This window comes from Syngnathus acus, chromosome 16, assembly GCF_901709675.1.
Source record: "Syngnathus acus chromosome 16, fSynAcu1.2, whole genome shotgun sequence".
Classification (NCBI taxonomy): domain Eukaryota; kingdom Metazoa; phylum Chordata; class Actinopteri; order Syngnathiformes; family Syngnathidae; genus Syngnathus; species Syngnathus acus.
Window position 1 is genome coordinate 11,397,461 of NC_051101.1, and position 20,162 is coordinate 11,417,622.

General features: G+C 47.6%; 4 protein-coding genes across 8 annotated transcripts; 1 reads left to right on the forward strand and 3 right to left on the reverse strand.

Annotated features, from left to right (window-relative positions):
- Positions 1-282: 282 nt before the first annotated feature.
- On the reverse strand, positions 283-10,027 carry rad54b (RAD54 homolog B). 2 transcript variants are annotated; one of them, XM_037274234.1, is made up of 15 exons: positions 9,927-10,027; positions 7,147-7,308; positions 6,829-7,012; positions 3,068-3,556; positions 2,820-2,982; positions 2,534-2,759; positions 2,380-2,466; positions 2,187-2,307; positions 1,986-2,125; positions 1,626-1,916; positions 1,392-1,555; positions 1,058-1,319; positions 914-980; positions 622-819; positions 283-549 (listed from the first exon to the last, which is right to left on the reverse strand). In XM_037274234.1, exons 2-15 carry the CDS (start codon positions 7,291-7,293, stop codon positions 332-334), a joined length of 2,757 nt encoding a protein of 918 aa, XP_037130129.1. In that variant the 5' UTR covers positions 7,294-7,308; positions 9,927-10,027; the 3' UTR covers positions 283-331. The 2 variants fall into 2 exon arrangements, with proteins under 2 accessions (XP_037130129.1, XP_037130128.1); XM_037274233.1 differs by lacking the exon at positions 9,927-10,027 and adding an exon at positions 7,705-7,796.
- Positions 3,732-5,624, reverse strand: LOC119136220 (fibrinogen silencer-binding protein). Its single transcript, XM_037274549.1, has 2 exons — positions 5,185-5,624; positions 3,732-4,746 (listed from the first exon to the last, which is right to left on the reverse strand). The coding sequence occupies exons 1-2, from the start codon at positions 5,589-5,591 to the stop codon at positions 4,176-4,178; spliced, it is 978 nt and encodes a 325-aa protein (XP_037130444.1). The 5' UTR covers positions 5,592-5,624; the 3' UTR covers positions 3,732-4,175.
- Positions 8,512-10,750, forward strand: rnf41l (ring finger protein 41, like). 3 transcript variants are annotated; one of them, XM_037274529.1, is made up of 6 exons: positions 8,512-8,645; positions 8,828-9,034; positions 9,118-9,257; positions 9,886-10,048; positions 10,124-10,244; positions 10,325-10,750. In XM_037274529.1, the coding sequence occupies exons 2-6, from the start codon at positions 8,829-8,831 to the stop codon at positions 10,727-10,729; spliced, it is 1,035 nt and encodes a 344-aa protein (XP_037130424.1). In that variant the 5' UTR covers positions 8,512-8,645; position 8,828; the 3' UTR covers positions 10,730-10,750. The 3 variants fall into 3 exon arrangements, with proteins under 3 accessions (XP_037130424.1, XP_037130423.1, XP_037130425.1); XM_037274528.1 differs by having other exon boundaries at positions 9,886-10,244; XM_037274530.1 differs by lacking the exons at positions 8,512-8,645; positions 8,828-9,034 and having other exon boundaries at positions 9,152-9,549; positions 9,886-10,244.
- Positions 10,751-10,930: 180 nt separating this feature from the next.
- Positions 10,931-20,020, reverse strand: virma (vir like m6A methyltransferase associated). 2 transcript variants are annotated; one of them, XM_037274157.1, is made up of 27 exons: positions 19,891-20,020; positions 19,427-19,539; positions 19,075-19,161; positions 18,373-18,421; positions 18,092-18,254; positions 17,883-18,011; positions 17,578-17,772; positions 16,765-17,498; positions 16,555-16,692; positions 16,176-16,402; positions 15,569-16,096; positions 15,337-15,491; positions 15,178-15,260; positions 14,807-14,900; positions 14,283-14,671; positions 14,060-14,215; positions 13,754-13,989; positions 13,436-13,685; positions 13,146-13,363; positions 12,939-13,068; positions 12,711-12,854; positions 12,482-12,636; positions 12,287-12,383; positions 12,035-12,201; positions 11,615-11,964; positions 11,361-11,507; positions 10,931-11,288 (listed from the first exon to the last, which is right to left on the reverse strand). In XM_037274157.1, exons 1-27 carry the CDS (start codon positions 19,951-19,953, stop codon positions 11,080-11,082), a joined length of 5,406 nt encoding a protein of 1,801 aa, XP_037130052.1. In that variant the 5' UTR covers positions 19,954-20,020; the 3' UTR covers positions 10,931-11,079. The 2 variants fall into 2 exon arrangements, with proteins under 2 accessions (XP_037130052.1, XP_037130051.1); XM_037274156.1 differs by having other exon boundaries at positions 12,936-13,068.
- Positions 20,021-20,162: the final 142 nt, after the last annotated feature.

Here is a 20,162-nt window from a genome sequence, read left to right on the forward strand (position 1 = left end):
AACTCTGCATGAGCAGCACGCATGAACCCTGAAACAGTGGAGAAAAAAAAATGTTTGAAATAAAACACTTTTATTTATGACTCAATGGATTTAATGGCCATTTAACTTACCGGTCACAACATTCGGGACTTCTGCAGAATCTGAGATCGTGTTCTCTCAGGAACAACACCATCCATTCTTCATTTCAATTAAAATTATTTTTTAAGATCACGATAGTAATTAAGATGAGATGTGTTTGCATGTTAACAATAAAAATAAATAAATTTAAAAAAATACAAATCTGAGCAGCGTTATCTTTAAAGCTGGATATTTAATAGATCTTGTTTGGCAGTTACTGGTCCACGTGGGAGATGGTTGTTTGAAAGGCAAAGGTGATGTGGTCTCGAGCGTGATCGAGGTAAGGGTCAAAGAAGGTGCGGGCGTCTCCAGAGAAATGTCTCCACCGCATCAGCTCGGACATGCTGAGGTGCTTCTGGGCCGGACCGCAGCGGTCACGACCCAGCTGGCACGGCCGATTGTCAGAAAGCTCATCGTCTTCCTCTTCCATATCTGAGTAGGAAGTTAAAAAAAAATTAGTGGACACAATTATTTTTTTCCCAAACTGATTCAAAACAGGCCTACGGTTGACTGAGCCGTCCATTTTGCAGCTGCAGTTCAACAGGTCGTGAGTGAGCGATGGCGTGTCAGTCAGGCTGAAGAGATCTCGCAGCTCGCTGGCGGAGAAGCTGGCGTGTTCCGAGCCTTTCCCGAGGTCCACCACCGTCCCAGAAAGCCCCTGCTTGGACACTTGCCGCTGGAAAATGCGCTCCTCAATAGTTCCTAAGAAGTTCACCACAAACGAGTGCGGCTTAGAATGTAAAATCGATTTCACTGAAGTTTTTGTTTATCTCCAAGCACACAAAATGTACGATACCTGCAGTGAGGAGACGGTAAGTGTGGACGGTCTTCTTCTGTCCGTCGCGCCACACTCGTGCCATAGCCTGAGCAAGACAAGGAAGCAAACCTTCCGTTTCAGCAAACAAATCATACCACCTTAGACTGGTTTTTGTAGCTTTACCTGAATATCATTAGCCGGGTTCCAATCGAGGTCATAGAGTACCAGATGGGAGGCCCCCACTAGGTTGAGTCCTAGGCCGCCAGCTTTGGAGCTGAGTAGAAACAGGAAAGTGGAGGAGTAAGGACCGTTGAAGCCGTCGACCAGCCGCTGCCTTTGGTTGGTGGGCGTTTGTCCGTCGAGCCGACAGAACGTGTAACTCATGCGCACGCAAAGCTTCTGGAGCATGTCCAGCGTCCGAGTGTAGTTGGACACGATCACTACCCTGGAGGAGACATACGAGCTGTCATAAATGAAATTTAGCAGACACCACAACAGAGACGTGACGATGACATACCTGTCGGACGGACTCAACTGTCTGATGGTACTCAGGAGGTCCAACAAAACCAAAAGTTTCCCAGAGTCATGAGGGTTCAAGCTATCTGAAGAGTAGTTTTCTGGGAATAACACAGGAAGGCCTTCATAGAGTGAGCTCTCCTCGGAATCGCACTTCATTTTGTCCTGAAAGCAAAAGGCCACAAAGTTAATGACTAATGAATCAAAATATTCAATCCCAACGTAACAGTCTCACCATGACGCCGGTGTGAAGCAGGGCCGGGTGGTTACACAGTTTCTTCAGGGCGGTGATGCAGGCCAGGTGTGTGTGTGTTTGCACGGAGCCTTGGAGGCAAGCTCGGAAGATTCTGTGGCAGAGGAGCCGCCTGTAGATTTCTTGCTGCAACGGGGACGCCCTGCAGAACAAGGTCCAGTCCAGGCGCGGCGGCAGGTAATCGTTGATGATCTCCTGGGTCCTCCTCAGGATGAACTCGCCGGTGAGTCGGGAGAGCTCAGACGCTCGCTCGTCTCCCAAAGATCTGTCCTCCTAATTGACATATCGGTTTTGTTTCATATATTGACTGAATTTTGTGTCTTTCAAAAGTACAAGAGTCACCTCTGAGCACGAAGGCTGCCTGGAACGTAGGATGGGCTCTTCAAATACTTTTCTATATGCAGTGCTGGAGCCAAGTATGCCCGGATTTACAAAGTCGATGATGGCGTAGAACTCCTGCAGGTCATTCTGCACCGGGGTGCCTTCAAAAATATATTTCATACATTCAGTGGCGGTCAAGAAAAGGGAGCAGCTCAAGCCCACCTGTGAGTATGACCCGACGAGTGCAGCTCAGGCTGCTGAGGGCAGAGGACGTTTTGATGCTGCTGTTTTTTAATCTGTGACCCTCGTCGCAGATGATGAGACCGAATTCCACTTTTTGAACCTGAGAACGAGAAGGTGGCATTGGGCGGATGGTCTTTCGGCGGCAATAGTTGTCGGCGGGAGTTGGGCGAACCTGCTCGAGGCAGCGCAGCAGCATCTCGTAGCTGATCACGAGAACATTGTGCAGGTTTGACAACACAAACTGCTCGATCCTGTGGTCCTGTATACGACAATGAGAGACAACGGTCCAAACAATTTCACTCAATATTGTTGATCTTCTCCCTCACTTGATCCACTGTGAAAACGGTGATCCTCTCACGGCCCAGCCATTTGTTGAACTCGGCGGCCCAGTTCTGCACCAGGCTTCCTGGAGTAACCACCAACACGCGGTTGGTGACCGCTTTTCCTCCGTACGGTCCCTGCTTGAGCAAAGTCCAGCAGAGAGCCACACTCTGGAGGGTCTTCCCCAGACCCATCTCGTCGGCCAGGATGGCCCCGTAACGCCCAGCGGCTCTGATGTTACAAACAAAGCAAGATTATTGATTTGAATTTAAACACCAGAATTGGACATACCTCATGCCCATGACGCATTCGTAGAGAAAAAGCAGGCCGTCTCTCTGATGGGGGCGCAGGTGAGCCGTCAGGTGCGGGTCAACCACAACATCAACCACGGGAAGCCCCGATTTGTTATTAGACCACTGGTGGTTGGGCGAGGGCCGAGGCATCACCAGCGCACCTAAGAACGATACAAAGAAAACTTTAGATGTACAAAGAACTTCATTGAGCAATGTTATTGAAGACTGGATGGATAGTCAACACACCAGGTGCTAGTGGATCATGGCGAGGCTTGCAGATTTGTTCCTCCTTTGGTTGTGATCCGAGATGCTCTGCTCTCCCCGACAGTGTCGGGGGGCGGAAAGGTTTAGATGCGAGGCGATGTGAAGGAGCCGGAGCCGTCTTTGGGAGAACGTCTTCTACCTGTGCTTCTTGGAAACAACGTCCCGTGGCAAAGGTTTCTGCGGATATGACGGCCATCACCTCAACTTCCTTGGCGCCGATCATCAGGGTCTCTCCTTCGGCGAGAGAGGCCAGCACTGACATCTTGTAGCCGCTACCCTGTCCAATGTTCTTGCCCTCCATATCTTTCAGAGTGGCTGTGCGACCCCTGGTCACCAGCACGGCATCCCCCTCCCAGCGCTTGTGTTTCTTTTTGCTGGCCTTACACCACATCACGCTGAAGTATCGCGCCGTGTCTGGGTTGCATTCTGTATCTGGGACTGGATTTGACATGGCACATGCTTGAGGGAGGCCTGTGGAAACAGATGAAGAGTTTTATGGATGCAGATGCAGGCCCCGCCAGTAGAGGTCAGTGTTGCACCAGTTGTGCACATTCACAAAGCCTTTGAAATGCATTCAAGAGTGATCAAATTGCAGGATTAGGACAGAAAAACTTTAAATGTCTATGAAAAATTGACATCCACAAAACAGGTCTTGAACTCGCCATAGTAACGTTTTTAATATAAAAACCATAAAATGGACAAACAAAAACTAACAGCACTTGACAATCATTTCTGCAGAACACAACATTCCATTCACTTGTGTTAAGTACCAATAATAAAGGTCACGAGACACATTCTGCAGCTCCCTTGTTTCACTGGTAAACGATTTCAGTCATTTTTTAGCAACGACAACATGAAGAGATGAATCAGTGTCTGCTGGAGGCACTATGTTTGCCAAAGTCGCAATCTCACCCATTATAAATTGATCCTCATCCACCACATGGTATTTAATTTCAGCGCATCATTATGTAGTTCAATACAAGCTACGACTCCTGAACCTGTTGTGAGAGCGCTACGGAATTGGCGTGACATCACAGCAGCGCGCTACACAGTGTACTCCGTTGACGTTTTCTATTATTTTGTGTCTTTGCTAAAAAGGGGTGGGCAGTCCATGCCGAAGTCGGGCCACCTTTAGTTTCTCCACTTTGATTTTGGCTCTCAAAAGTTCCTCTTCCAACTGCTGTTTCCTCTTGAGCCCCTCCCGCTTCTCCTCAAGGTACATTGCCACCTTCCTGTGATTGGCTAGCACCAATTCGTGCTCTTCTTTGGCCATGTGCAAAGGGCGGAAGCGCTCGGGCTCGTGATGTCGGTAGACGTTGTTAGGGTAGATGTTATTGGGGTAGAAGTCGTGACGTAAAGACAGCGGCGAGGCAGAGAGGGGGATGTTGACAGACGAAGGGGCGGGAGACGAGGATGCCTCATAAACTCGGACGCTGTCCGCATCCTGTTCCCCCATCAGCTCCGGGCCCGACTCCAGCCCCGGGTCGGCACGTGTGGATGGGAGTGGGAGATCTGGAGGCGGTTTTACATCATCGTCCGGATCCAGACGGACAACCACATGGGGAACGGTGGGGACGGCTGCCGAGTAGTCCTGAGGGACGGCCAAAGAGGAGCTGCTGCCAGGAGGTTCGATGGGAGATGGGTGCTTACTGTATAATAATCTGAGGATGGACAGCATCATAAGGTTGAATATATAATAAACCGTTTTGAGATCAAGGTTTGTGGTACATTTGCAGTTAGACAAATTACCAAAGACAAATTAGGCAGACGTCAACCCACCCCCATAAAATCAAAACGTAATACTATTTTGGGCTTTGTTTTGCAGTTCATAATCAAGATACAAACACGTTTTAAGTAGAAATCTGAACAAAAAAAAAACAACTAGTTCTGGACTCAACTGTTCTGTTGCAAATTAAAAGAAATTTTTTTTTTTAGGCTACAATTTATGCAAACGACTGTATTTTCCATGCAGTGTGCACTATGATTTTCTTTCAATCTTCTCTTAAGGCTAAAAATCCCAATAATGTTAAGCAGCTTCTGCCTCATTGTTTTGCCGAAAGAGTCCATCTGCTGCTGGTTCTGGTTGAGTCACAGCGTACCTGCGTAAAGACAGGTCCTTTTCGTGGATGGGCACATGTTGAAACAGGTGAGGGATCATCTCCAGGACTCTCCTGGTTGGCTCAGAGATGCTCGCTCTGTACTCCAGCTGGGCATGCCTCCGCTGCATCACTTCCTGTTTGGCCGACTCCTTCAGCCTCTTGTAAAGGGTTCTAAGGCCCTGCGCTGTGCGGTGGGGTCTGTCTCCCCCCAGGGCATTGTACTGCTCCGCCACAGTGTCCCAGCATTTGTTCTTGTCCACGATGACCGCATGTTTGTTGTTGTGCTCCTCCAGGATGAGCACGTGAGGCCGGACAAGCTTCAACAGGTCCAGCTTCTCCGAGAGGGTGAAGTTGGAGGAGCGGGCTTTCCCCACCATGCTGGAAAGGAACACCGAGCCGGATGCCATCTTACAGCGCCAGTTAGGACTTCAGCGATCACCTGTCTTGTCCTGCTCCACGATTCTCTTAGTCCACCGAGACATAATGTTAAGAGCGATTTAATTGCTCTACATCTCCTTTTCTTCCTCTCCCCATTCCAAATAAAACACAGGCTGTGGTCTGACAAAAGCGTGGAGCTCCACCACTCCTTGGTTTCCCCCCTCTGCTTCCTTGCACAACAAAATCAGGCTTCTGCCGTGCACAATAAGAATCAGGCTTAACTAGGCCAGCCTCGCTTAGGCCCCCGCCTACCTCCGAGCGTTTTGGATGAATTCCTCCCAGCTTAGACTGACGTAGCTAAGCCGCTTAAACCCAGACCGACCTACTTACAGCTCGGCCTCTCTAAACCTCAAACCGAGCACAGCGAAACCACGTAGTCTCAACACATAACAAAAGACGGTGACACACATACACGTGGGGGGGGGGAAGGGGAATTCGGTGGATATTAGTTTATTTGGGATCGGGAGACGGTTGTAGCGTAAGGACTGTGCCGGGCGGGTTTAACTAACTACAACGCTGGGTGGAGTTTAAGGGAGCGCGTTGCGCATGCGCATGACAGGCTTGTGTTGGAGCTATATGCTACATGCTAATAATACCGCCGCCACGAGCTATTTATTTACATTGCCGAATTCTACAAACGATCGTGAGAACGTGTGAGAAGCGGAGACGTTGGAAAGGGAGCCCGCTTGTGTGTTCGTCTCTAGCCAAGCGCAGAACTAATTCAGCCGTGTTGTTGCTGTTTGTATTACGAACCAAATACGAGCGATACTCGATCGTGGCTGGTCTCGACCGTGAACGAGCTTGTGGTTAAAATAGGCTGTCCTTATTTTGCTTTTCTATTATGTATTTTTGAACTAACGACAGTGTTTAGATTGCAGGTCTCTGATGAAACGTTAAAGCGCGTGCTTGCATAATTCCAAGTATCCACTAGAGGGAGACTCCGTGTCTGTAAATAAATATTGCACAGTGCTTCACAGATTCATGCCTTTTTTGTAATGCCTCTTTTGTAGTTGTGCACAAATTTCTAGACATGTCATATGAGGGGTCTCTCACATTTAATAAAAAAAAGAAAATGATAAAACTCTGTATTGATGTATCCCAATTAAGACATTGCAAACACCATAGACAGTCTTGGTATGTGTTTGAGTGTTTTTTTTTTCCTGAACATACTTCACTTGCATAACAAAAAGTTGGTGTTCTCCTTACCTGCCCCTCTGACGTTTTGTGGTGTTGGGACCTCCTGTGATGCAGCGTTCGGATGTTCCGTCACAATAACGTTCTCCTTACTTTCAGTTGCACTGAGCACTCGGGCCAAAGCTTTGGACAAAGCTGGTGCTGCCTGGACATGGGCATTTTGGTTGGGAGGTGGAACTCCTAGACTTCTCTGGGCCTGAGTGACAAGCAGTTGTGTGAGGAAGGACAGTTTGAATGGTTCGGAAAGATGGATAGTGCATGGATAGTTCTCAACCTTTTTTTTTTTCTAAGAGGGAAGACATTTAATAAAACATACAGTGACACCCTCACCTTATTCAAGGCATTGTCCAAGCCAAATTCAGGGTACTGGGTTTTGGGTTCTGTGCCAGTCCATGAAGAAGCAGCTCCAGGAGGGACAAAACAAGGCTTTTTTGCAGCATTGCCTCGGAGCTGGCTGGGAGCTGCTGAGCGTCTCATTTTAGCACCCACTATCTGTTAAAAAAAAATACAAAACAAGATATATCAACATTAAATCCACACCATTGATTCCAAACTACTGCTGTCATCAGTACTTCAATATTATATACCTTTTTCGACATTTTCGTCCGGTGGTGTGTTTCTAATGTAAAACGTGCTTTGTATTTCCCATGATGTAAAATGCAAAAAAAAGTGAATTGATGATGATGTATTCATCCAACTTTCCTTTGAGTTCAGCGTTCCAATTAACATGACATTTTGATATAGTTTAGTAATCTAGCGTGTATTGTTTACCTGTATTGTATCGTTTTCGGACGCGAGTAAGCCTAAACTGTCAAGTGTCAACACGGAGACTTTACGTAGCATAACTTGAAGTCAATATTAAATGATGGTGACGACGACATTACTTACTTGCTATAGTTTTGGAGAGAAAAAAACATTCGTAAAATGTTACTGCTTGAGCTTCTCTTGTCTTTTAACTATTAGTTTCCTTGTTTTTTTCCCGCGGAGTGATCTGTGAAATGTGATTGGTTGTAATCCAGGAAGTAGATGAATGGGAAAAGAAGGAGGGGTGCGTTTGTTTCGTTGCATAGTCATAGGTGGGGCCTATCGAGTTATGAATGGCTAAAATCAATAATGTAAGGCATTTGTCGCATGGAAATTATTCATTTCTTTAGCAAACTGGCATTTTTTCGGAATGTTGGAATAAAATCGAATATTAACATATATTGAATAAAAACACCCAAGCATCGGAAGAACATGCAAACTCCAAGGAAGGCTTTGTCATCCGAGTTTTGAGTCCTGAAACTCAGAATGTACTGCAAATCCATAATTTTGAGATTAATTTGTGAAAATCTTTATATTAAATTAACCATAAAGTGATGGAATGAAATGCATGTGTTATGGGTTGTTGATTTTTGACGTCAATTGATGCTGTGCAGTCTGTAATCCAATCAAGGAAGGAGAGAGTTTAATCCGAGTTAATCCCACATCCAGAGATAGAGAGAGAAAGCCGACAGGGAAAAACAGTGGTAATCTCGGAGTGCAACGCCGTTAAACAGCTCATCTGGTAAAAGAAGAACGTAACTGCCATACATCAGAATGTGAGTGTCAACTGTTATTCTGTCTCCATTGTCCGGCTGTCGTTTGACAGCTGCCTTCCTGTATCCTCAAACGTTTGTTGTCAGGGATACGTCTCCATGGAGATACACTCCCTGAGGCAGGGGCGGGATTTAGGAGATAGGGGACCCTCGGCTTGATGGAGCAACAAGGAAAGAAGAGCATAGCTCGGGGATAAGAGTCACCCGTGGAGGTCATTAAATCAACAGAAGAAGGAAGAGTTGGAACATCAGGTGAGCACCGGGTAGAAATGACGTCAGTGATGGGCTTTGCAGAAATAGATACCAATACATGTGCTGTGTTTAAATCTTGATGTTTGCATCACCCTATTCATTTAATATTTAATGTGGGTTTTTTTATTTTAAGCACCCATTTAGTTGTGCTTTTGCCTACTCGTGTGGGTTTTTTTTCCCAGGATGGGTTATGACCTGGAGAGGTTTGTGGGCTACGTGAATGAGGGCCTCCTGTGCTGCGTGTGTCGCGATGTTTTACGGCGCCCCCTACAGGCGCCCTGTGAGCACGCTTTCTGCAGCGCCTGCATCAGTAGCTGGTTGCTCCATCACCACACGTGTCCCGAGGACAGGCAGCCACTGGACGTGGGCAGCCTCAAGCCTCTCTACAGGTTATTTGTGATAGCATTCACATTGTGGTGAATGGCTTAATGTGTCTGATAAAAATGAGACAGCTATGTTTGTGTGTCGACAGGTACATGCGCAACGATCTGAACCGTCTGCAGATCCGTTGCGTAAATTCCAGTCAGGGATGCGAGGCGGTGTGCTCGCTAGAGAACCTTCACACGCACGAGGAGGAGTGTGACTTTGCCTTTGTGTCGTGCTCAAACTCAGGTATTGAGACTTACTTTTCACACCAGTAAATCATTCACTATTAATATATTCCTAAAATGACGTAAATGGATAGCCACGGTAAAGGTCATCTGACACCTATGGGCATCGAACAGGTGGATCCATTGTTGCCATGGTGATTAATGAATTTACTACATTGCTTGTTGAGGGGGCAGCTAAGGTCAACTTCCCATTATTCTTTTATGAGTTTTTTGTGTACAAATCATGCTCTTGTTCTTCCAACATGACGGCAACACGTTGCTGACAGGAGGCAACTACATTTGTTATCGTTGTGGTAGGTATGGTGCACGAGACCGCGTGCATGCAGAGTGGAATTGTTTCATGCTGCAGTGAGCTACTTTTGGTTTGCCTGTGATCGTTGTGCTTTCCTTTTTTTTTTTTTAGTGTAGGTGCAGAAATTCACAACTACAAATTTGTACACTGTGACAAAATTCGAATCGATAATTAGCCTACTAAAAATAAAAAAATAAACATTTAACCGCACAGCTTTACAAGCTTCGCTTAACAAATAACAGAATTGTTTTTTTAGCCAGCCCTATTTTGCCCAAAAATATTTTCAACATCAGTTAGATCTACTTTTTTTGTGTGAAACTCTTTCTGTGCATTGCAGGGTGTCCCGCGCAAGTGGAAAGACGAGGTTTGGAGGCTCACCTTTCAGAATGCAACTTCTGCAGCCGAGAATGTCCAAACGGCTGCGGCCACACTCTCCTCTCCAGTGAGCAATCGCAGCACAACTGTGTGGCGGAACTTCGCTCCGAAGTGGAAATGCTGCGGTATGGAACCGTGAGTGGACCAGCCTTCCACCAGTCAGTCACCTGTCATAATCTTTCCATATGTGCACCACAAAGGGTTGAGATGGTGTGCAAGGTGGAGGAGGTGAGACGAGAGATGGAGTCTCGGTTGGACTCGCAGAGGAGACACATGGTGCAGAAGGAGTCGCAGCTGAAAAATGAAGTCGAGGAGGTGAAGGTAAATAAATCATAAACAACAAATTTTGAAAATTGAAAGAAATTGTACTAATAAAAACCTTACCTGTCTCTCCTGTTTAGGGCCAGTTGTCCCGCGTAATCTGCGACGTGCGTGCTCTGCTTGGAGCAGAACGTCTAAGGCGACAGGAGCTGGCAGAGGTGGAGTTGGAGAAAAGAGAACTGCTGGAGCTCCTCCGAGACCTGCACCCTTCCAGGAATCAGCAGTCGGCTGACCAGCTGGGCCAAGAGCAGCGTCAGGAAGAGCAGCAGACACCCCGATGGGAACCTACCTATGAGCCACTGAGGCACCATCGGAGGAAAGCTTCCTTAAACCTATCCAGTCCTTCGCTTCACTCGCCTCAGGCTTTAAATGGACCCGGTTGTCCTTCTTCACCTCAGCTGGGTGACGGTGCGCGTAAAAGCGGAACTAGGAGTCTGACGCTGGACTGCATCAAGAAGAAGAGCCGTGAGGTCACCATTATCTGAGCAGACTGGTCCGAAGCTTAGCCAACTAAGGATTGTAAAGATTACATTGGTAATGGTAAAATGAATTTGAAAAGGACAAAGCATAATCAAAGACAAAGTAAACAATCTTTACAAAAATCATTTTCTTAAAAAAATTAATTAAACCTTTTTTTTTTGCATTGTGATCAATTCATTTCAGTCCATGAACATAGAAACAGAAACTCAATTCCTATGAACTTTATTCTCTGGTTACAACTCAATAACAAACAACACAAAGATCTCCACAGACACCATTCCATGGAGATAGCATAAAACAAGTTGATTGGTCCGTTTGGAGCCGTGGCGGGCTTTCAGTCAATGCCCAGGTGAATTTACCTGGTGAAAGAGCGCACGTGTCGGCCCCTGCCACCCCCGCTCCCTCCGCCGCCGCTAAATTTGCTCACCTGGGAGCCCCTCCCTCCTCCACCACCACCACCACCGACATTACCGCCTCCGCCTCCTCCGCCGCCGCTTAGCCACGAAAGCCCGGTGCCACCTCGGCCGCGTGGAGCCCGATCACGTGGAGCCAGGCGATACGCATCTGCGAAGAGGAGGAAAAAAAAAAAGTTGAGAAATTCACACTGCGTACATTTGTTAGTGTGGCATTCCTTACTTGCGGGAAGTTGTCGTGAGGGCAGAGGTCCTCGCGTGAAGTTGCTTTGGCCTCCGCGCGGCTCACTGTACGTTCCTCTGTGAGTAACTGCAGGAACTTGCGCGCTCCATGAAGAACCTCGGCCTCCCTCCCTGCGAGGGTAGTTACCTGCGGACCCAAGAGGCTTTTATCGCCCTCTGTTGGACAACTTTGGATACTACGACAGAGATATAATATTTCAGAGCACGTAAAAAATTGCATTTGGTTGTGCTTACCGGCGAGTAGTACACTTTTAGGTTGTGGTGGAGTGAAAAAGCGAGTCTGATTATGGAAAGTGGCTCTGCCTCTGTTGCCAGTGAATAGTCCTCTGGTGGGCAGCTTGGGGGAGCTTTTCAGAGGTCGCTTGGGAGGCAAAAGTCCAATTGGGGTGGTAATGTCTTTAAACTCAGCTGCCACAAAGTCATCCACGTGCATGCTGGGAGGACGGGAAGTGTTTTGTTTGCGCTGGCGGAAGATGTCGTGCGGTCGGCAGAAGTTCTGTCCCAAGCCTCCGCGACCTCCTCGGCCGCGTGGAGCCGCCATGATGTGAGCTCTCTTCGCGGGTTCCACGTAGTCCGACTTACCGCTGCAGACACAATCGTTCAGTCAATGACATTTAAGTCTGGAACCGGGCCAGAAATTATTCTGTACGCTACCTGGATGTAATAAAGGTCTCGTGTTTGTGCCTTCCCAGTCGGAAGCCTTTTTGAGCCTTGGCGTGACCTGGCGAGGAGGGCTCGGACAGGAAGGAGCGTTCCAGCTCTGCTTTCAGGTCCAGTTCTGGACAACATTCCTGAGCCAAACCCACCAGATCCACCTTCACCTATGACAAGCATACACACCAACATGTTTGAGCCAAGGCACAAATGTGTAAATAAATAAATTTAGACAAATGATTGAGTCCCCACCATGTCAAGTTCAGTCTCTATATCATCGGTTTGGAAAGGAGAAAACCAAAGAGCCTTGAGTTGCTCATCGAGCGCTTCAGAAAGAATAAAAACAGTCCTATAATTTAAAAAAAAAAAAAAAAAAAAGAGGATAAATTAAGTTAGGTCAGGGTTAGTTTAAGTGGAATAAGCACAAATGCAAATTTCCATGTTTACCTATGATTAAACTGAATGGCAAGAGTCTCAGGCGCTGGCAGAGTGGGCTCGAGATCAACTGCGGGAGGTTCATCTGTGGAAGCCTCCAGCGTTTGCCTCAGGACGGTCACGCTCTCCAACAGGGTCTCCAGTGAATCATCCTCCTTACAAAGTTTCTTCAAGAAAGACGACAAACGCACAAGCTCAAATACAAACGGACATCTGTTTTGTAGAAGTGCATGATACGTACCTTGATTTGTTTCTCCAAAATCTGAAGAGGATGCGAGTCAGATTTTTCCCACTGCAGGAGAGCCTTCATCTCAGATCCACTCAGCAGCCGTAGAGACGGAACAAAGGATGACTCCTCAACGGGTGCCTGACCCTCCTCGTGACACTAGAATAATACACAGACTCAAAATAATTCATTTGCCTCTAGAAATTTCTTTTGGGTATATAAATTGTTGTCAAAATTCACCACTGGTTCTGTGTTGACGATCTGTCGGAGGAAGTCCAACAAAGCCGAGAGCAGGTCTGCAGAGTGTTTATTGAAGGGAACTATTAATCTCTTCAGAAGCGAGAATACACCTGGACTATGTTTCTTCAGAGCTCTGAAAAATAGCACCATGTTTGAGAGAGTTTTAGCGAAATGGCGTTGGAGGAGAAATTATTCAGCGCAGTTATTTACAATTTGAGATGGTAGAGTCCATAGTCGTGCTCTGTGAGGAATGTTAGAGTCCTGATACAGGTGAGAAGAAGCGGTGCGCTGGTCTCCCTGTTTTCCCAAACCTCCATCAAGGAGCTGCAAATGGATGAGAGCATCTCTCGCCCCGGGAGCGCATTAGCCAGCTGTTCCACTTCTGACACGCAGCCTTCACCCCCTTGAGACATCACCAGAGAAATGTCCTAGAAAAAAATGACATTACATCTGAGACTGACATTCTTGTAGTAGCTACGGACTCTGTCGACTTTGCTCACCTGGTCACACAGTGACTGTAATATCGTTCCCATGAGTTCGCTGCATTGCTGTTGCTGTAACGAGTGATTGGTGGGAGGCACCAGGAGAGGCAGCAGCAAGGGGAAGAGATCTGCCATTTGTTCGTCTCCGGACACCGACCCGGCGAGCAGGTGAAGCGTGGCGCATTTACAAGCTCTCTGCGACGCCAGCGTGTCAGTCAAAGACAGCAGACGCAAGACTTGGGCCCAGCACGGCGTTTTCCCTTCCGCCCTGCAAAAAGGAATATTTTGCTCTGTCACTTCACAGAGTCATTAACCACGTCGGTGTCCTTCACTCACGGCTGTAACTCCTCCGACAGCAACTCCAGTAAGCTCTTCATGATGAGTGTGGCGGTGGGAGAAGATAGGTCAGCCAGCTGAAGACACACTCTCCTGAGCATGGCCAAAAGAGGAGGGCAGCTGGTGGCGCAAACACACCGCAAAGCCTCCGAGAACACTTTCCACTGCGCCCGGATGTGCATACTCCACAGCTTCCTGGTGTTCAGGGCCACGGCAACGTCTTGGACGGACAACACCTGAGCGACCGAGATAAGCGTGTCAAAATGAAAAGGAAGAAGCAGGGAAGATTGTGGCGGGTTGAAGTACCTGAGTGCTTTGCATTGGGAGGGGCAGTGGCAGGAGCTCGGACAACAGCGTGAGACCCGAGAAGAGCCCTTCGGGAGCCTTCAGTAATGATACTAAAACTTCTTTTAGCATCAATGACCATGTGTTGCTGGCCAGAGTCTCCTCTGTGTGCGTCACCTTTGAGAAACACAGATGAGTCACGTGGCGCCTATTAAAAGAGTCGCCATTTTTTCCTCTCACAAACCTCTTCGTTGACACCCTGCGTAAAAGTGAGGAGCACATCAACGATAAGAGCCTGCACTCTGGTTTCCTCCCCGTCCAGTCGTCCCGATGCGGGGATGGAACAAACGATCATGTGGAGCATGACCAACACGTTGGCCACGCGGGTGTCCCGGAACTGGAAGGCGCCGCCGCGGAGCAGCTCCGTCAGCATGGTGCGCAGCAACCGCAGCGTGCTGGTGCAAACGTGGAGGATCATGCAGCGCTGCGGCGTGGGGCCCATGTTTCCGTGCAAGCGCCACGGCTGGAGCAGCGTTCCGCAGAGCTTCTGCAGAACGCGCACGCACGTATCCAGACCCTCGCCGGAGAAGAGTTGAACGCAGGCAAGGCTCCACTTTAGGTCCCTTTGCTGACCTGGGAAAAACATGGTGGACAAGGTGAGAAATTCATATGGCGCTGATTTTTTATTTTAGAAACAATTCACTGAATCTGTTCATGTTTGTGAAACCCCACAATTTGGGGGGAATAAAAACTATTTTGATGATTTACCTCCAACAAGAGGGAGGGGGCAGGCAATGTGGCAGATCACCCTGAGAGCGGTGACCAATCCAGTCCCCTCGGGAGTCAAGACATTTTCCACATTCTGAAAACATGAGACAGTACATATAAAAATGATATAGGGCACTATCACTTTGGAGCTACTGGCACAGGGACGTGTTTGAGCAGTCCAGACATGTCAGCAGTCTCTGGCATACCAATGGGATCATACAAGTACAACAGATGACTCTTGGGTTTGTTATTAGATGAGATGATTTATTTCAATATGGGCCCAGTTGCGTGTTTCGTCTAGTAGGTTATAAATCTGAACTGTTTTTGATAGATTAATATGCTGCTTTGAATTTGAAAGAGGAATTCTATACCTGTTTGACATATTCCAGAAGTGGCGAGATGCTGCCAATCTCAAAGCGCACTTTTTCCAAAGGCTCCAGCCATTTGCTGAGTTCTGAAGAACAAAAATAAAAAAAATCAGCATAATAATAGTGGAGACGCAAGGCGAGTTCCACATTTGTCATATTCACCCTGAAGTTTGGCATTGGCGTCATCGGCCTTGGCGATGGTGAGCAGTGGAGCAGCAAACTGTTCCATCATGCGAAGTTCATTTGAGCTTTGCACCACCAGTAAGACCAGCATGCACGCATAGTTATACGTCACTGCTTTGCGAGTCTTGGCCTCACTTATAAAAATAAATGAAACAAATTCAGAAACAGAATGAAGGTTGAGTGATGCGGAACAAAGAGAAGAAGTTCTCACCCTTGGACTTCTTTGCTGTAGTGCTGCAATAATATGACCAGACAGGACAAGTTGTTGTCCAAACTCAAAACGTGCGCCACAGCACTGCGGCCAGTCACCGTGAACGTCATCAGATAGAGTGAATGAAGCATGGTGAGGACTTCCGGATTGTCGCCTTCATCCAAGCCCACTCCCCCGTCTGCTCCTGAGGTCACGTGGCTCATGAGCTCCGAGACCCCCTGGAGAGCATGCAGGGCCTGCATGAGCCACACGCCGAAGCCTTCTTCGCCAAACACGGGCCCGGTGAGAACGCCTTCTCCTGCCGTGAAGGCCGCCTCCTCCCCGTCGTTCTCGGCCACGGACGCGAGGAGGCGCAGGAGTAAGTTGGTGGGAGCGGGTTGGGCGAGAAGGAAGAGCAGACCCGACTGGGTGAGCGACAGGAAGCGAAGGAGCTCTCTCACGGCTTGGGTGATGCCCAAGTGTCCGGACGCCGCGGCCGCAGAAAGCACCACCGACGTGCTCTCCAGGAAATGGCACGCGTGCAAGTATCTGGAGATGACCATTAAAGTCAACCTTGGAGGGCACGGCTGAATTTGGAAAGACGCTTTCGAACCCAATCAATGTATACCTGTAAAGTGTTGGGTATGGATCATCTCTCTCTTGCGGTCCAGTTATTCTCACGGACGTTGGAAACGCTTTCCCTGGTGGCTGCACCATGCAGTGAGGGGCGGTTTCCAGCAGCTGATACAACTCCTCCAAAGCGCCCACCAAACGATCGAGCTCCGCTTCGCTCACAGGGGAGGAACTCAGGGCTGGCTCCTCCTCCATGGGGGTGTCAGCATCCTCCATCTCCTCCTGAAACGTATTGACATTTTATTTTGTCAATGAGACTTGTGTCACAAATTCACAAAAATAACCACGGTGAATGAACTCAATGTGGTTCAACCAATTTAATAAAGTGATCTACGTGTGTGTGTGTGTGTGTGTGTGTGAGTGTTGGGGTGTACCTGCTGCGGCTCGCTCCAAGCCGCCGCTGTACGCCGGAGGTCAAGCAGTACCTCATACATGTGGCTTTTTTGAAGAATGGCATTGCCAGCAGTTATGACCCTCACCGTTTCATCCTGCAAGAACAGCTGCACTAAACTCTGTGGAGGATAAGATTTGTAGTTTTACCCAATGTTTAAATATTCCATTAGACAGAGGAAACTTTCGCAAACCTGATAGCCACTCTTCTCAGATTCGCCAGGGTCGAGGAAAGCCTCGACCCCAACAGGAGAACTAATCAGGGCATCGAGTGCCCTGAGAAGACTCAATTTCAATGTGGAGGAGACATGGTCCTTATGGAGGAGGTCCAACAGCACGTCCATAGCCCCGTCGCGTAGCAGCGCCTTCAGGCCTTGCGGACACTCCGCTAGGTACGACGCTAGCTTGGCGCCAGCTTTCAGTTGCCTGAGGTTCAGAGCAATTGGTTGTGTGAGGGCAATCTCCATACTTAATCCTTGGATGGCCCACTGGGCTAAAAGATTGACAAGCTCTTCCTTGGCCACGCGCTCGCCCTGTTTAACCAGGCACCCCAAGCCCTTGGCGAGAAGTCCCGACGCTTCTTCCAGGGCGGTAACCCAGCGGACATCTCGGTCTTCTCCGACGCTTCCTAGCAGTTCTTTCAGTTGTGAAAATGCATCGGTGTCCTCGCCGCCTGCTGCTTCCTCAGGGCCGCTAGCGTCCTTAGGCTCCTCCACCCTGGGCTTCTCGAGCTGCGTGTCGAAGAGTGACTTGTACGGAGGGGTGAAGTAGACCAGTGGTCGGAGTTCTCGTTCATAGGGATCGAACTGGACTGGCGGAACGGATGCAAGGTCCTCGGGTGTGTAGTCCATGTCAAAGGAGGGCAGCTTAAAGGTGCCGTTGTCGAGGTCATCCTCGTCGCTGGAAATCTGTTCGTAGCCGTCATCGCCTAGACCAAACACAAAGCAGATATATCTTTATGCAGTGGGCTGCATAATTGAATCATCTACCTTCCTCCATCTCCTCACCCTCATCGTCGTCTTCTTCCTCGTCCTCTGGAACGCTCCCCTCCGTCTGCATGTCCTCTTCCTCTTCCTGCCCCTCCTCTTCGTCCTCGCCCTCCTCTTGCTCAGCGTCGGAGTACGCTTCGTCGGCGGCCAGCGACCGTTCGGGCGACACGGCCTCCAGGTAGTCCTCGCGTGGCTCGTCTTTGTCTAGGCCCACTGTTGACATTGCAGTCAAGAAGACGTTTAGCGAAACAAATATTTCATTTCTAAGAAGTATACTGTAAAAACCCATCAAAATAAAATTGCTTGGAAAAAACGCTACTCACTGCTCGGTCCCGGTACTTGGACCTGGTCCTCGTCGTCATCATCAGGGGGTGGCGGCCCAGGTGGAGTGCGAGGCCCTCGGGGTCCTGGTCTGGGCGGGCTGCCGTTGTATTGGTCATCTTTTTCCCACTCTACGTAGTAAAACAGGAAACGCTGTAAGGGCTAATCTACTAAATGATGCTTCTTGGATTTTCTTTTGAATGTTGCCCACCTTGCTTGACAAGTCTTTTGGGCCCGCATGGCTGTGTGGGCGGCGGGGGAGGTGGCGGCGGCGACGAGCCTTGCTCGTGTCCGTGCGGACGCTCCGCTGTCCCGTACACAGCCAAGGTCAGGGTGGTGTACCAGCCACGCAGCACCAGGCCATCTGTGTTGATCTTCATACATGTACAAATGACATGTTTAACAGCTTTGATTCGACTTTTTTTTTTTTTTTTTAGAAGACACAATTTATCCTGGCCTAGATATTTTAAAAATCATTCAATTAGGGCTCACCTTTCCACTGGGTCTGAAGACAATCGACTTGTTCTCGTCATATTCCAGACTGAGGACAGAAAGCAGGATAGTGTTAATCCAATATTTTGCAAAAGTAACTTTAATAAAAATAAAAAATAAATCGTGTTAATAGTAACAACTAGTGTGGAACACCAACATGATAGGATGTTTATTACAATAGTTTTCAGCACCAGTTTTTAAAAAAAACTACAAAACATTTAAGTGGTTAAATATAATAAGTGAAATGAATAATAAACAAAACTGATACGCGTCATAGTTTCACTTTAAAAAAAAAAAAAACACAAATCGAGACTCATTCAAACTCTGGTGCTACTCCATTCACAATCCCTTGTTTACGAGTATTATGAGATTAAAAATAGACATTTCGTGTGCATCCTGGGACCACTGATGACTGTTGCGTCTTTCTCAACTACAGCAAGGGTTGGGTTGAGTTTCTGGTGAGACCAGTTAGCCAAAACAAGAACAAAGAAGCTTGAATATGGGTGGGTACGCGCACGCAAACCACTGGCCTCTGAGAACTGGGTTTGGATGCTACTGTGACTGGTTTTACAGGTCAGACAGACACGTGTATCTTAAAGCACTTTGGAGATCAACCCAGGAGCTACAGACTTGAAAGAGGAGAGTGTCATAAGGGTAAATAAATAAAACAAGATGTTTTATGGGGGCTAATGATTTCCTCACCTGCCAAGTCTGTTGAAGGTTGGGCTGTTGGGTTTGGGGACATTATTGAAGAACAGCTCAAGCTGGAAGGCATGAGGGGATGTCTCTCTGGAAAGCAAAATACACAGTTGTTAAAAAGAAGACTATCTTTCAGGTGTCCTCAAAACAAGATACACTGGTACACCAAGATAAACGAACGTCCAATCTCTCTCAAAAACATTTGTCCGTCTACTGTTCTTGACAAGATCTCCGGTAGAAGGAGTTAAAATATAAAACAGACCTAATATGTAAAGAGAGGAAACAGGAGCGAGAAGTTTGCAAATAAAGAATTAGCTCGGATGTGTTGATGATCATTTGTTATGACAGGGCTTACCCGCATGCTCTGCTGTCAGGTAAGTTGCTATGTGCTTTAATTCCGGGAGGAATGACACGGACTTCTGTGATCAGCACCACACAAGGGAAGCGCACCACATCCACATTGGTAAACTGCGTATGAATGGACAGAAAAACGTGGTGGTAAATGTAAACTAGTACATGCACAACAAACAGGCCAGCGCGAACGGCTATGATGAGGAAGCACAGCCAAGGGAGCACTTTCCATCTATTTGCAAAAAAACATACGGAGACCGTTAATAAAATACATTAAAAACAGAAAAATTACGTGAATTTGATTCAATGAGTTAATTATCGTCATGTTTACCATGCATAAGATGCTAACATTAGCATGCTAGCCTCAGAGATTACGCCTGGCTATGCAAGAACTCCAGAAAAGAAACGATACACTTAATAAATACAGATATTTTTTCGTCTAAAATGGAATAGTTTAGAATTCATTACCTCGGCGCTTTGGTGTTTAAACGTATCTAGAAAAAGAAGCTCAGTTGAAGAATCCCCCGCCATTGCTTTCGGTTACCACTGGCTGCGGGGTCAACTTCCGCCTTCATTGATTACTACTTCCGGGGCACGACTGCCACCTGCATCTTGATATAAACTAAAAATGGAAAATAATGTACCATATTTAAAAAAAAAAATAATGCCAGCGTTTTTCCATCCATTCAAATTCAGTAATCTTGAAATCAGCATTATTGTACAAATAGGTCCAACAGTAG